The 17089-nt window shown below is 39.0% G+C and overlaps 1 protein-coding gene across 1 annotated transcript in view; it reads left to right on the top strand.

The window, feature by feature from the left end:
• Positions 1 to 16847, top strand: part of LOC105222852 (paired box pox-neuro protein) — a 29490-nt gene extending 12643 nt beyond the window's left edge. The window contains exons 2-5 of the mRNA XM_011200374.4: positions 1068 to 1786; positions 8373 to 8513; positions 10134 to 10213; positions 15240 to 16847. Of these exons, the coding sequence (XP_011198676.2) occupies positions 1774 to 1786; positions 8373 to 8513; positions 10134 to 10213; positions 15240 to 16580 (1575 nt within the window). The 5' untranslated portion in view covers positions 1068 to 1773 and the 3' untranslated portion in view covers positions 16581 to 16847. The remainder of the gene's footprint in view (positions 1 to 1067; positions 1787 to 8372; positions 8514 to 10133; positions 10214 to 15239) is intronic.
• Positions 16848 to 17089: the final 242 nt, after the last annotated feature.

Below are 17089 nucleotides of genomic sequence, written 5' to 3'. Positions count from 1 at the left end.
GAGCTTCTTAACGCACAAAGTTTTTTTATGTTTATTTACTTACTACCTTTAGTCCACAGTTAATTAGTTTCTATAGTTACAGAAGAGAAAAATATAAAAAATTAATAACAAATAGCTCTTCTTCATACATATTTCAGCAATCAGGCTTTCCACATCACTAGAAGAAGGCTACTTTGTGTCAGTCCGCTCTTCTTTAACTCTTAGAATCACATTTACACAAGTTTTTCGAGCTATGTAATTTAGTTAAACAATTCTGTTTTAAATGCAAATATCGATATGAGTCACATATTGTCTCCAGCTTCGATAATCATCTTTGGAGCTGTAAGAACTGAAAGTGGCAATGGCGTAATTATTTTCGGTCATTTGACTAAGATACTTACTTTTTTCTATATAATATATTTATAAAGATAAAAGTAGGCTGGATTTTGGGTTTTTAAATGAGTAAATTGAAAAATACTATTTCAATATTAGTAGTTATCAAGATGCTTGCATTCACAAATGTGTGGCTCTTGACGCCGCTTTGCCAGATAATTTCCAAACACTAATAGTATAAGAACTCTATTAATGAAAAAGTTAACAGCACATTAAGTAAAAAATTTAGTCATGTCAAAGATTTAAAAAATAAGGCACTTTAGCCTCATGTAGTACGATTAGAATATGACTATTGCAGCCAGTGGCTAGCAAATAGTCGATTTTAAACTTCCAATAAAACTCAGTGCATTTTAGAACGACTTTAATAAGAACAAAAACTAACGAGCAATAAATGTGTTTGTTGAAGCTGCTATGCTGCAGTAAAAAATGCATTTTCTGGCGGCGAACGGGCGAGTCCAAATTGCTGCTAATGGCACTAAGTACGCATATCCATGACTAATCAGCAGCCACAGAGTTTAGAAGAACATTTACCAAAAATCAGTAGAAGTTTAGCATTTTTATAACAAAAACTCTCAAGTCACAAAACTACTTCATACTATGACGCAACAAAAAATCTAAACACATACATATACATATGTAATATCAGCCGTGTAATCTAGAATACGCCTAACTAACGCACTAATTTCCAATTACAGCACATTAAATGAGTTCGTGGAACGCGTAAAAAATTTGTTAACTGCAATATTAGAGTGAAGCGAGATTGCGCGCTGGATTCTGGAGACACTTGCCCCGAGACAAAACGCCAAGCAGTGACCGCACCCAAGCAACAGTGAGCAGCAACTAGAAGGCCTGCAAATTAACTGATAAACCAACGACTTTTCAGTCGCACATTAGACGCTCTAACACCACGCGCCCAGCACTTTTTCATAGCTCAACTGTGAATGCGTGTGTGTAAATAAATCTCAGCGACGACGCCATACTGTAATAAACGTTAAGAAGTTTACAAAACACGGAAAACGAAATTGGGCGATTAAAAACCAAAATAGTGAAAAAAGAAGAAGAAAATAGTTCAGCTCTAATTTTATTGCGCGAGTGATTAAAGCGTAGCGATAAGCGGCCATTAAAAGTATAACCACTGGCCCGAAATAGAAGTAGCTGGCGAGCGCTGTTGTTGCTGGTGTTGTTGTGTTGGTGGTGAGCGCGTGAGTGATTGTACAAACGCTGGATACGCTGCTGTCAATCAGCTGCAGCGACGCATTGACGCAAGCCGCGGTGCAAAGACGTGGACGTGGTGGTAGTGCTGGTGGCGCCGCAGCTGCTGGTGCTGGTGGTGTGGGCGGCAGTGGAGGCCGAAACATTAGTCGCTGGACTGAGATACCGCTGGGCATAAATACGCGAAATATGCCACATACAGGTAAATGAGTGTTATGTTTTGCTTATATTTCATATGCATAGTTGCATTGCTTTCAAAACACCCTCTATAAGGTTTTAAGTGGAGGAGTTTCTTTATTGAATTAAAAACTGTAGTATTCAAGACGAAAGTAGAGCGAAATAAAATTGCTTTAAACAATATTCCATACAAGAACATGATTTTGATCAGTCAGTTTGAATGGTAGCTATAGACTATAGAAATCCGATTTGAGCGATTTCTTCAGAGATTGAAGCATTGCTTCTAAAAATTTTTCGGGCCAAATTTCGTTAAGATATCTTGTGAAACAAAAAAGTTGTTCATATAAGGACCTGATTTAGATGGGTCAAGTTATATGGCAACTATATGTTTGAATGGTCCGATTTCGGCAGTAACGACAATTGAGCGAGTGCTTTGTGCGAAAACGACGTGTGACAATTTTCAGATTGATATCTCAAAAACTGAGGGATTAGTTCGTGGGTATTATTAAATCGACTCGTTATTCTGACTTTAGTATATATACTTCATAGGGTATCCTATGCTTCCTTTTCCCTGGTTACGGTATAGGCACGACCGCCTTAATATTATTTACGCTCTTATTAGCTATTCATTTCCGAAACGTCAAATCCAATTAGCCGTAGCAGTGACCGCAGCAATTCAATTAAATTTCAAAGAAATTCATTTAAATTTCAATTAAAAGAAATAAAATAATCCCGAAATTTTGTAAACATAATTCACCATGCAAAATCGCATTATCACAAACAAGTGATTGGCCATACTAGTCGCTGTCGATACAACAAGTTTGTGTCTTAACTCTTTCATTTGCCACGCATCGTTGTCGGATATGAAGTAGACAACGCGATAATTGCCGCCAGCAACTCACTGACTTTGTTGCTTCATTAATCTATTTAGTACGAGAAGCTATATACACACATATATGGTATTACAAAAACACAAACCAACAAGCATGAAATACAAAACGTGTTGTATTTTATGCCATCCAAAGTTGTTGTTTAGCTGTTACTGCTGATCTGTGATTTAAATTTGTGAGGCGAACAAAATTAGTATTGAAATTTGAAACTTGCGCCGTTTTCTGGTTGATTTAGTGATAATTAAAATCGACTAAATTAAAAATTAAGCATGCAAACTCTTTCTCTTTCTCTTTTTCCTTATAATTTTTGATTTTTTATTTATTTAACTTTAGTATTGTGTACATATACTCGTACTATGGGAAGCTACTTTGTCCAACTTTCATCGGCGTGTTGCACTGCCTGAGGCCACCCTCGAAGCTGAGCTATTCAAGTAACTTACACGCTTCTAATTAGTTTGTTATCACTTTCGTGAAGTTGTGAGTTACTGGAACTCAAAATAATTACTAGTGTTGGTGCCTCAATTGATTGATCGATTGTGTGTGAGTGGCGTAGGAAACACAAGTTTCGGTGGAAAAGATATAAAGACCGCTATTACATGTCTTTCTGTTATACTCGCATATCAGATTTCAACCTTGTCTTTTTATTTTGTGGCTTATATTTTATTTTTATACCCTGAACAGATATTTTTAATACCCAGACAGATGCCTTGGATGGCCTAAAAATTATATATTATATATGTATGTATATAAATCATATATGTATATATAAATCAGGTGATGTGATGAGTCAGTTCAGCTATGGCTTTTGGTTCGTATGTTGAAATATATGACAAAAGAGATACTTATTTGCGGAAACTGCCGATATCGGATAACTATTGTAAACAGTGGCCATACAAACTGGCTTCTCAAAATCACGTCCTGTATAGAAAAAAACTTTATTTGACTATTTAACTTCACAAAATTTGGCTTGTATTTTTGCACACTCCGACGCTTTAAGCTCCTAGCTACTCTATCAGATCGGACCCCGATAACATTTAGCTGCCATACAAACACATATCTTTGTAGGGAAAACTCTTCTTTTTTACAAAATATCATGTCAAATGTGTAGGATTAGATGGCTATGCAAAGAGGTGGTTAGAGTCATGCGAGGACTCGTTGAACGCTGGACATATTTTTGATATGTCAGGGTCGATTCTGGATATGTAGGAGTTTAACCAGCTACAGTATCCGATTTTCGCGGTAACTCGAGCTCATCGTCTGCAATGGGTGGTGGTATGACTTTAAATACGCCATTCACTGAGAGAAAGTCGACGAAGGTGTTTATGGCTCCACTACAAAAGACGGTCAGTGGATGTCTTAAGTTAGTTACATCGAAAGTCTGGTCGACATATTCTCTTATGTCGTTGCCGTAATGGAAAAAGGTCCTCTTCATGCTCCTAAGCGGTTATTCCGCTTCAAGCAGATGGTTACGAAAGCAGCGGAAACTTCAAGAGGTATCCCATTATACGAGTAGTCCGGAGTACAGTGTTCTGACATGTTTGAAGCTCCCTCGTATGTATTGCTACATCCAGGCGACCATATTGGTGCGGCGTAGTTAAGGACCGGTCAGCCGATTTCCGTTTATGTTGCCAACAACGATTGTTTGTCTTTTCCCCTTGTGCTGCCGGCAAGCGACTTGATAATTCAAGTACTTTACTTTGTAAAATACTCTGTCCTTTAACAATAATCGCGGCCGTGTAAGGAGGGAAGAAGCACAAGCTGTCGAATGTTACATCTAAATTCTTAGGGTTATTGACAGTCGTAATTTTAACGCCATCGACTGCAATACATAGGTCAAGTCTGTACTTCTTCGTCCTTTCCTTTTATCGACTGCAAAGCTTTTAGATTATCGGTTAAGAAAAATTCAGAAATTATTGAAAATTTCCTATTGAAATACTCACTTCGTTGAACCAAACTCACCTTCATCGTTTCTATGCAAGCTTATGAACCAGCTGCACCCACATCGGAGCCAACGGCAAGGTGTTAATATAATATTGTTTTTTTACCTTGACGGAGTTCTGAAACATGAAATTGTTATTGTTTTTTGCTGTTCAAAGATCAAAGCGGAGACGCAAAATGCAAAAGCGCAGTGGAGATCCTCCTTCAAATTTGCTTTCACGGTTATTAGTTTTATTGATGCGAAGCGCATTCTTCGTGTCATTACTGTGCGTGGTTACTGCAGTGTTGTTGTTTTAACTGGCTTTATGAGTATTGTTGTAACTGTTTTTGTTATTGTTATTGATGTGGTTGTTGGCGCGAGCAGCATTCAGTAAGTGACTGTAAGACGGCAGCCGTCGTGAGTGAGGAACGATCAAGCAGCGTTTATAGATTGCACGGCGAGTGTAATAAAATACACAAAAAACAACAAAAATGTTATTATGCGTTGAAGGCAACTCTGCGTATATTTGTATACTTATATATTTATACAAACTTATATGTATTTAAGATCCAGCGCGTAGTTTTTCTTCGTCCCGCAAGTTGCTCGTATAATAAAAGTGGCGCGAACTGCGCTGAAGCAGCATTACTGACAAATACAACAATAACAACAAAAGTTACGCAGCTTTGGTGCTGATGTATTGCTGCCGGTTGTTGCTTTTTGTTTTACGATCACCAGAACAAGTCGCCTTCCAGTTAGCGGGGCGCAAGGTGAAGAAGGAAGCCTTAAAAAATAGCTCGAGCGAAAAATTTTTACGATACAACAAACTGCTGCTCTAAAAACATAACGCATATTATGGCGAAAACAGCGAAGTTAAAGGCTAAGTATGTAGGCATAAAAAATTAAAATTGAAAAGAGCAAAAACTACCGTAAAAGTTGAAATAGCGACAGGAAGCATTTAAGTTACTTCACACCAAGCAGACACTCCCAACTTAACCGCGCTCGACTCGGCGGCGACTAATTCACTTTGCTGCCTTTGTGCATTCACCTCGGAGGTGTTACATATGCTCTTACAAAAATTGCTTTACACCGGAATGCGCTACTCAGCGGGGGGTGGCACGGTTTTTGCAACGCTTCTGTATCTACTTTTGTTGTAGGGGAATGCTTTTGAATTGCGCTCATCGTAGGGAAGTTGTAAAATTAAGCGAATGCGCCTACGGGGTCAGCTTGGGTCACTCACCATAAAAATGTATTGAAAACTCCCGAACACAATGCTCAGTGTTTAATTTTGTCTTGGAGTGCAGAAGTCGATTGCCTTTCAAAAACCAAAAAACGGACAAAAAACAAAAAACGGTGTGATTGAAAGGTTTTGCATTCAAAAAGCTCTTTACTTACCACTTTTGGCTTACAAATTCTTACATAACGCTAACGGAGAATACACAATTACCGAAATTTAAAACTGTCGTAGTGAGTTCTCGGTTCATATCTCCGGCTTCCTTTTACGAATAGCTTCGCCCAAACGACTTATAATACTCAAATCGTATTCCTTGTTGACATTTTGGCTGGTCGGAAGGTATTCGTAGTGCACCACACCTCGATAATCGAAGAAAGCTTTCAATATAACCCTGATTTTTGACCTGCTTTGACGTGTTCTTTCGGCTTCTGCCCACTTTTGCCATGATATTCGGCCAACTGATCGTCTGTTTTCGGGCCGTAGGCATAAATTCAAGTCTTATTGCTAGGAATGATACATTTCAAGACATCCTGGTAGTCGGAAGACATTGTTTTGCAGACGTTAACGCAATGCTGTTTTCGAAAAAAATTTAGTGATTTTGCAACCAATTATGCTTCCCCTTTACTTAGGCCTAAATGATGTCTCAAAACGAATTTCACTGATCCTTCCGATATTCCAACGATGTCAGTAAGTTCTCTGACTGTTAATCGTGGATTCTCAAACACCAATTTCTTTATTTCAATGACGTATTGACCATCAGTTGATGGTGGTCCAGGACGTGGCTCGTCGTCAACGCATTCTCGAACCTCTTTGAATAACTTGTACCAAACAAAAAACACATGCTCGTGATAAACAATTATCACAGAATGCCTTTTCCAATATTCTGAACGTTCCGACACCAAAAATTGGGTTCCACACACAAAATGTAATGGAACTTGTTTCTTTCAAAAACATTTCCTTTCCTCGGTGAATCTTATTTTATTGGGAAAATATTTAAAACAGATAATATCTAAGAGTTGAGTTGAGTTTTGGTATCTCAAATCATTCACATCTTTTCCATGGCATTTTCTCGTCAATTTTAAAATATCCAACCCAATTTTCCAGTTTTTAACGCTTGAAACCAGCTTTATAGCGTAAGCGTATCTCCTCAGCGGCAGCCAAGAAGTGTTGATAACTAGCTGATAAGCTCGGCATGACTTATGACACGAGACATGAATCGTCAGCAATTAAGCGCAATTAACGCTCCATCTCAACTCTTTCAGCCACAAAGTAAGCTACGAAGCCACCTGTGTTGTCTCTAAAACCGTTGCCACTGCGGCAGCCACCAACCACTTCGGCCTCCACGGTTGACATGTCAGATCGTTATCGCGACACATTTGAAACTATTAACATAATAAAAATTTGTTTAAATAGCGGACTTTAATAATAAGATAAAAACGATTAGCACCCGAGGCATAACAGCGGACAGCACCTGCTCTAACAAATATGGCTCGGAGACAAAAGCAAAACAGAAAACTCCTGCAACAAAGAGCTTTGTTGTAATGGCGACAACATCATTAATGATTTTATCAGTTTGGAAATCAGTCGCTATCATTTTAAAAATTAGTTTGCGTTTAGACAACTCTATTCTTTGCTCGGCTGTGGACTTTTAGTATTTTCGGCGATTTGTTGTCGTTTTAGTAGAAATGTTTGGGTAATTTATTCACTCCTTCCTTTGTATGTTAGAAGTATATGTTGTATACCATTGTATGGTATGTTTGTCGATTGTCTGGCCTGGTCTACCTGCTGCTTATCGCGCACAATCTCTTTCTAAATCTGCCATGAAAAAAGTGGCTTATCGCTGACGTGCACTCGCTACCACAGCGCCGCTAATTTTTGAAAAATTACCCATAATCAATTACCGCTTTCAGCACCGTCACAATATGCTTGTACCAAAAACAACAACATAACACAAAAACTATGTACACATGTATATGCAAATCAGGCATTCAACTTTACCAATGTTTTCAAAATGATTCTTGTTATTTGGTAGATCATATTGAACTTATTTGTGGCCATATTAGTTTAGGTGTTAAAATGGAGGAATTTGAAAAATCGCGGAAATTTTTGCTGCTCTGAAATTACAGAAAATAATGTTGATAATAAAAAACCGTGAAATGTTTCTTTCTGGAAAAAATAGGTTTGAATTATAATAAAGAAGCTTAAAAGGCGTTTAGATGCGAAACTTTTGTTTTCAGAAATACTTTAAAGGGTCGTTGAAAACTAGGAAACATAATGGTATGATAAAAAGTGAAGAATTTTGACAATGAGTGCCCACCTCCATTTTAAGGTGTCTAACAATATTTACACTAACCCACATCAAACCCACAAAGCCTGAAATTGAATAATAGAGCTAAATAGAATTCAGCAGATTGAACAACTTTTTATTTAAAATAGTATAATACTATATTATAATATAAGAATAAATATAAAAATAAGTTTAAAATATTTTTTAAATAAATTGATTTTAATATAGGAAATCTTCTTTATTGGTTGCTATTTTCTAAATTATTATTATTGTTTTTCTTTACAGGACAAGCTGGCGTTAATCAACTGGGCGGCGTTTTCGTCAATGGCCGACCACTGCCCGATTGTGTGCGCCGTCGCATTGTCGAGTTGGCCCTGTGTGGCGTACGACCCTGTGACATATCAAGGCAATTGCTGGTCTCACATGGTAAGTCATGTATAGTATTTATTACTAAACCCAAATTAAAAAAAAATAGCTTTCTATATGAGTCTTGAGGTACACTTTTTAGAGAAGAACGTGATGAGAACAAAAGGAATTAAATGTAATGATTCATATCGAATTTGATTCATTATTATAAGTCAATGTCATCGAAACTAGCTCCTGCGGTTTAGTTAAGAAGATACTAAGACATGAGTTAGTGCTATGGAAAGATTAATTGTCGAATAAATTTGTATCATTTCCGTAGAAGTAAGGGTGAATAAGGCTATATTAAGGGCAAAATATAGTAAGACTTTTTAATTTAAACTTCGCGTGAAAACTCATTCATAGAAATTTTTTCCTGATATGACCAAAATAATTATTAGTGTTTAGAATACGCGGTTTTTCTGAAGTATATAGAGTGCAATTAATGAAAAATGTTAAATTTTGTGTACGGAATAAAATTTCTGGTGCTAAAACGTTTGGAATGTTGGGAAAACTCTTTGGTGATAATTCTTTGTCGCGACCATTGCATTTTAGATTGATAGAAACTATTTAAAGAGAGAGAGAACGCGTTGACGACGAACCACGTCCAAGATGGCCATCAACATCAATTGATGATAAACACATCAGTAAATAATGGAATTGGTGTCCGAGAATCGACCGTTAACAATCAAACTTCTTATTGGCATCGTTGGAATATCGGAAGGATCAGTAAAAACCATTTTGAAAGATTATTTGTGCCCAAGAAAAGTATAAGCAAAGTAGTTTCTAAAACACTCAGTGTTTTTCCAAAAATTAGCTATGCGTGAAACAATGCTTTTCGATTGCAGGAGGCCACGAAATATATTATTAATGGCGATGAGTCTTGGATCTATGCTTACGACCCGGAAACAGACGATCAGTCGACCGAGTATCGTGGCAAAGCCGAAAAAAATACGTCAAAGCAGGTCAAAAATCAAGGCTATCTTGACAGTTTCCTTTGATTATCGACTTATGATGCATATCGAATCTGTTCCCATCGGCCAAAACTTCAACAAGGAATACTATTTGAGTGTTATGCGTCGTTTACGCGGAGATATTGGTAAAAAGAGGCCAAAATTATGGCCAACAACTCTTGGTTGTTGCATTACGATAAAGGACCGTCGCATATTGCATTTATACTTCGCGAGTTTTTCGACAAGTTTTCAAGCAATATATATATGTGCCACAACCATCGTATTCGTCTGATTTAGCTCCGTGTTACTTCTGGCTAATCAGCAAACTCAGAGGGCCATTCCGGGGTAAGCACTTTGAGTCAATTGAAGACATTGCACATGAAGAGCTACACGCATTGAAGACTATTCCCGAATTAGTAACTGTTTCGAGAATTGGAAAAAACGTTAGCACAAGTGTATTGGCGTCAATGGAGATTACTTTGAAGGGGATGAGATAGATTGTGAAGAATAAATTAAGAATTTAAAATTACGAGCAAAGTCTAACTATTTTTTTCTCATAGTAGCACAAGTACTGACATCCAGATAGAAGAGAAGATAATGTAATATTGCTATTATAAGTTTGACTATATACATACATATATGTTACTCGAAATTAATTCACAATTATATTCTTTTATTTTCTTCCTAACAGGTTGCGTTTCGAAAATTTTGACGCGGTTCTATGAAACTGGTTCCATACGACCGGGTTCGATTGGCGGCAGTAAAACCAAGGTAAGCCAGAACTCAATGAAAATATTGATAAAAACCGAATTTCGGTTAGTACCGTTATCAAGAGGAAGGAACAATTCGATTGCTGACGTATTTATATCAACGCACACACACACTCACACCTATTTAAAGACAACACAATGTACACACATCCATCTATATCGCATTTACAACCTGCACTTTCCTCAGCCGCGTACAAATATTGATTCGAAATTTTAATGGCCGCCTGTCGAGAGTTGATGAATGTTGTTTTGGCTGCGACTGCGACACAGACAACGCTTACAAATCACTCCGCGGCCAAATTAATGCGCAAAGTAGTTTATATTTATTTACATTTGTACGTTCTGACATGACATGCTAACATGCTAACACATAATAGAATATAAAACATTTAGTGGCCGCCATAAAGCGCGGAGATCTTACGCGCTGCGCCCTCAAGTGCCAACTGCTCGCGTCACAGGCACAATAGTACGCACACATACGCACGAACATCCCGACCAGCGCGGCCTCGACCACCACCCGTCAGGCAGGGCATTTGCACCGTTGTGCTATTGTTGTTGTTGTTTTATGTACTCAATAACTGTTACAAATCAATCTCGTTTATTAAACGCGATAACGCGCCGCAATTAGCAAGCGAATCCTGTTCAACAGCTGCACTTGAGCGTTTCGGTTCACACGCCCGCTTCAAGTACGCTTACTCGGTGCAAACAACAATAAGCAAACAGCACACACACTGCCGTCGAAGTGTGTAAATTATGACAAGCGTAATCTCCACGAAACGCACCATTTACGATCGTGTCAGTCGCACTTAGCTATTAGCTATTCGCTACTGTTTTGCTACCTGTAATCTGACAACGCCGTGATAAGCTAATAATTATATGTACTTGGCAACGCCAAAGTCCACCATGAGCCACCGCAATGAGAACGGGCGCAACCGCCCCCGATTTGTATTGACGACAATGTTTCCTAATGTCGCTGCCCATGAATTTGCCCAACAACGGTTGTTGTCTAACTGTGCAGTGCTTTATTGGCAGATTATGTAGTGTGATGAGGTAATTCACGGATTTTTTCGTAAATTTGTTTTCATACTTACATGTGTGAGGACAAATATCCATATCATAGGCGCACATAAATTATCTCAGATAATTTGTGGTTATTTTATGGTTAGGAGTATGGTACATATATACCTCCACATGCATAGATTTGTAACATTGATTCAAAAGAATTAAAGAATTAAGTAATTTCAGAACAGCAAGCTCTTTAGTCTATCAAATACTGAAGGATTTATCAAACAAGTTTATGTCTTAGATGAATATAATTTGCTTTTCATTCGGCGCTCGTTAAATAATGACAAATCGAAAAAACTAAAAGGTATTTTTTAAAGACTTCTATTATCTCAGGCTTATCTGCGTAAACAAACGGCTTCACACTCTTCTTCTTCACTGGCTTAGACACCGCTTACACGGTTATAGCCGAATTAACAACATCGCGCCAGCGCCCCAAATGCTGATATGTTTTCGTCCAAACGTACGACGTGACCTAGCCAGCATAGCCGCTGTCTTTTAATTCGGTGAACTATGTCAACGTCGTCGTATAAATCGTACAGCTCATAGCTCCATCAAATGCGATATTCACCGTGGCCAATGCGCAAAGGACCATAAATCTTCCACAGAACCTTTCTCTCAAAAAATCGTAACGTCGACTCGTCAGATGTTGTCATCGTTTATTCCTCTGCACCATATAGCAGGACGGGAATAATGAGTGTCTTATGGACTTCACATTACCCCATAAAAATATTCAAGAAGTGTTACATTACACGATCTTTGAGATCACGCCACAGACCCACGATGGCAAATAATGCACTCAGGATAAATTTCCTTCAATAAATCGATTGTTTCGTTGGCTGTATTGTATGTAGCGCCGTTTTGTGTTAACCAAAGGTCGTCCACATAAACATTATTCACCTCAGGTACGAAAAAGTCATTAATCATGGCTCTATAGCGTTCCTCACTGACTATAACATTATGTCCGGCTTCATTTTTGAAGAAATGAGGACCAAAGAGTGAGAATGTTTTGAGACTATAACGTTCACTCAGCAATAGCTTGTAGATTATGATCAATACGAATGCAACAATTTTGTTTATTTACGAACCCATTCAATCAAACATTAGTCGCCTAGTAGTACTTCGAAAACCGATTCATTATTTTGTTAATAAGTTTGCACGATTTGCAAACATTATGAGTCTCTTCATTAAGAAATGGCAAATCGAACTAGTAACTACTGTCAAGGACACTAACTCTGAAAAAAAATTATTGGTATATTGAAACTACAAGTCTCAAAAAATACCCATTATACGAGCTGCTCAAACATACTCTCAATTCTAACGGCATAATTTATATTTTCTGATAAATATAATATAAAATATTATTCATCCCTTCTCCCTGAGCAGGATCCTTAACTTAGTACTTTTTTGAAAATAATATATGGGGGTTTATTCATGCGATATTTTTTTTTCGAAATTCGGTCGCTTATTTGTTAAAACAGTGTACAATAGTTTTACTCCAAGTATTACGCATCTGAAGCCATAACGTCTTGCCATCCTTCTGGAAATTTTCAGATTCCATGCCAAAAGAACTGCACAGGCTTAGCGGCCAAGATTGAATCAAGTCGATTTTTGATACTCCGCTCAGAAGGGAATAGTATGAGGGTGTTCTGCATCGAACGGAATATATGAAAATCGGAAGAGGCAAAGTCTGAGCTATAACGTGAGTGAGGAAAAACTTCCCAGTCGCTGTTTCCGAAATAGTTTTTAGCCGGTCTTTCAGCATGAAACCGACCTTTGCCCTGACTATTACCTCGTGTCTAGTCGGAAATCCTAGAGTTTGTTTGGAAATCGCTAGTTTAAATTTGGCGAGTTCTTTTCAGTAGCGTTGCCAGTTTATAAGTTCATCAGGACTTAGCAGTTCATAATACAGCATACTGAAAATACCTTAATGTAATTCGACATTGTCATTGATTTGGGTGGTTTTGCAGGTTACACAAATGACTTTTTTTAAAATTCTAATAAAAGATCCATTTTTCATTATTGGTCACAATCTGATGCAAATCAACTTATGTTCATAGCGTTCAAGCAGCGTTTCTGACATGCAACATCGCCTGTTGAATATAATTCATTTAGAACTTAATTTCCTTACTTTTAAGTGTAAACTGCTACTTTTCAACGTTTTGAAATGTATACTTTCAAAGACTCTCTGAAGTCTTCTTATTTTTGCAACAATTCGCCCCGATGCTTCCAGTTCCTCATTTTCACATTTTTTGGCCGCCCAGGAAGTTCCTCGCCTTCCAAGTGAAAATCACCTCTTTTAAATAATGCAAATCACTTTTGCGCACGTTCGCTTAGCAATAGTATGTTCACTATGAACTTTCAACAAAATATGATGACCTTTGACTGAGGTTTTCTTAAGTTTGAAGTAATAAAGAAGAACTTCTCGCAAAAACAATTTTTTAGGTACAAAGTTTGAAATATTTGCGGAGCAGCATTAACTGATTGGCATATACTAAAGAAGAGGCATAAGGACATAGTCTAGAATTCAATTTGCTACCTATCTTGTTGTTCTCACATGTCAATTTTTTCACAAGGGACTAAGTTGTAATGGCAGTAAAATGGAAAATCGGGAAAACTAATATTCCAAACGTTTATAATTTTATTAAATCTGTTGTTATCCTTAACCCTAGAGTTTAGCTGCAATCCCTTAGCGAGGTTAGAACTGAATCAAGTATATCATATAACCAAATAAAAATGTTAAGTATTCTTACTCCAACCGATACTCTAAAACTACTTTATCACCATCAGCAATTCTCAAACTAACCCACAATATTTTCAACAGTTCCTACTACAACTTCAATACTATAACCTGATATACCATGTGAGTATGTGATCAACACCTTCGATAACACCATCAAACAAAGAAACCAAGCAACCCTAATTAATAGCGCAGCGAACATAATTTCCAAAGTTCCACGATTAGTCCCGGAACTCTACTGGGATTCACGCAAAGCAATTACAATTCAATAAAGGAAATGCTTTTAGTAAACTTTTATTGTACGAACAATAACGTATTAGTTTATAATATGGTTTATTAGAGGAATCGGCGGTGAAATTACCGCCACAGTAGCGCACTCATTATTTACTCGCTGACTTCTTATTTGCTCGCCACCCCCCATGACATGTCGACAACAATGGTCGGACAAAGTACGCGTTTAACACCTCAATTGAATGTTGATTGAAGCCTTGTGCATTGTTGTTGCATTATGTTAGGTTATAATACAAGCAGGACCAGGTTAAACACGTGCATAGCAGCGACTATAAAAGGGCGCTAGACTAGCGTGTTCGGACGCTGATAAGTATCGCCAACGAAGCGAACAGCAACGACTGTAATTTTAGGGGAAGGAAATTATCGCGTTAGCATGGAAGTGTGGGGGTAGTGCTGATAGCTAAACTTGTATAGGGGCGCTAGTAGGCGTAGAGCCCCATGCTGACTGTCGCTTTATGAATTTTTAATGAATTGTCCTCTGACACGTAAGGGACAACCCAAGACACTTAAGTCGGTGGGGAGGCACTGTTTATGAACACAGTTTTGCATAATGCATTCATACATATATAAATATACCACATATATCGTAGAATGCACCCGCTTATACGAAAGCGCATTGATTTGCAAATATTTGCGCATTTCCGTTGCTATTCGTCATGACCTCGTTTGAGGCGTGGCCGCTTAGCACTTGACTATTGTTGCGCTGCCATTGCGGAAATCCTGTACAGGCCGACTTGAAAGGGCACTTGAAGCAGTTCGATATGAGTTTTGTCGCGAATTGCGTGTTGCACCTGAGCTTAACACTTTGCATGTGTTGCATTACACAATTTAATTTCACGGTATTTAATTGAATGTTTTGTTACAAGAGCCACATAACACATAAGCAACTCTGCGCAAGTTATAAATAATACAAATTTCTCTTTTTTCTTTGCAGCAAGTCGCCACGCCTACCGTGGTCAAGAAAATCATCCGCTTGAAGGAGGAGAATAGCGGCATGTTTGCTTGGGAAATTCGCGAGCAATTGCAGCAGCAACGCATTTGTGATCCCTCCTCGGTGCCCTCGATCAGCTCCATCAACAGAATCTTGCGAAATAGTGGCCTCTGGACCGATGAGATGACATCAAGTCAGCAAAATGCTGCGGCAGCCGCAGCAGCCTCGCAGCAAATGTCATCTGTTGCCTATTCAACGCAAGCTCATCTCTATGCGAATAGCGCGGCCGCTGCCGCTGCCGCTGCTGCTGGCAGCAGTAATGCTCCCGGCTGTTCACCCACAGCCGACGGTGCCAGAGTGCCCACAGCCACTTTAGTACATCGCTCAGCTCTACCGCCTTTGGGCTCAGCCCACCATGCACATGCTTCTTCCCACCTCGCTGCTATGAACGCTCATCCGCATGTCGGCCACACACCACATCCGCTCAGTTTGTCCGCACAGTTTCGCTATAGCTCTGCCGCAGCTGCTGCTGCCGCCGCTGCAGCGGTAGCCGCCAATGAGCATGCTAGAGGAAATGTCAACGCAACGCAAGAGGCACGCTTAATGGCAACCACCAGCGTTACGGGAACGATTGGCGATATGCCCATAAAACCAGCGCCTAAGCATCCAGGTGCCGCGCATATGGCCGCAATAAACGCCGCTGGCAGTAGCAGTTCGACACTGGCACAACTCTCAGCCACAGTTACTTCGGCCGTATCGGGTCAACTCAGCGCACAGGATCTCACCTATACAGCACTGCACAAACACTGGCTGTGGCATCCCTCGCTGCTATACTACTCCACACAGCACGCGCAGGCCGCCAGTCAATTTTTACCCTACGCGCAAGCTCAGTGCCCAGCCTATTTCCATGCCGGCGGTAGTGGTAGCAGCAGCAGCGGTATTGGCAGCGCACTTAGCATCGAGGGCACCATCGATTTGGTGTCACACAGCGCCAGCGATGCGCTCAGCGACTGCGATTCGGGTAAATCCTCGCCGGCGACGTCGCTAAACGCGGCACCCACAGCTAGCTCCCTAAGCGGAAGAGAGTCAGCGCAGGGCAGCGTGACCAACTGCCGCAAACGCAATCCCTACTCCATCGAGGAATTGTTGAAGAAGCCGGAGAAGCGCATGCGCTTGCAAGGTGCGAGTCCGCGCAAGGAGGACGAATCAAGTGGCAGCAGCGTCAGTTCGAGCGCCAGTAGCCGCAGCAGTTGTTGTGATGACAGCTCAGATGAGACGCGCAGTCAACAGAACGAAACACTGGCCGCTGACGACTGCAATGATAATGTAGAGGTTGTGAACTAACTTGACTAATTGAGAGAGAGAGAGATAGAGAGAAAGGAGGGGAATATTAAGTGAGGCGTTAGAGTGTAATCTAAAGTATTTATTGAAATATTAATTGTAATTAAATCAAAGACAAATTGTAATATTATTAAATTAAATGTGTAAATGAACTCAATTGTGTATCTTAAAGATAGTATTGAAATGAAAGAGCGCTATATAGTTAAATTAGCTGTGTAGTTAAACGCTTATTTGTGCTTAATTTTGTGAATGGATTCCCAAATAAACATACATAATTTAAAATTAAATAATTTTTATTTGATTGAAAAGTATTTTTTTTTTAGTTTGGTTTGAAAATGGAAATTATGAAAATAAATGGAAGGAGTTTTCGTATAATTGAACAAGCATTAATGAGCAGTTAGCTCCCCGCATCTATAACTTTCTAGCTCTGTTGGCGTTTATTGTTGTAGAAAACCATGTCAATACATTCCAAATTTGTTTCTTTTGAGCCAGTTCAGGATCTTTAATAGAGT

This window comes from Bactrocera dorsalis, chromosome 3, assembly GCF_023373825.1.
Source record: "Bactrocera dorsalis isolate Fly_Bdor chromosome 3, ASM2337382v1, whole genome shotgun sequence".
NCBI lineage: Eukaryota > Metazoa > Arthropoda > Insecta > Diptera > Tephritidae > Bactrocera > Bactrocera dorsalis.
Note: the sequence above shows the minus strand (reverse complement) of the source record. Positions and strands in the feature narration are given on the sequence as shown.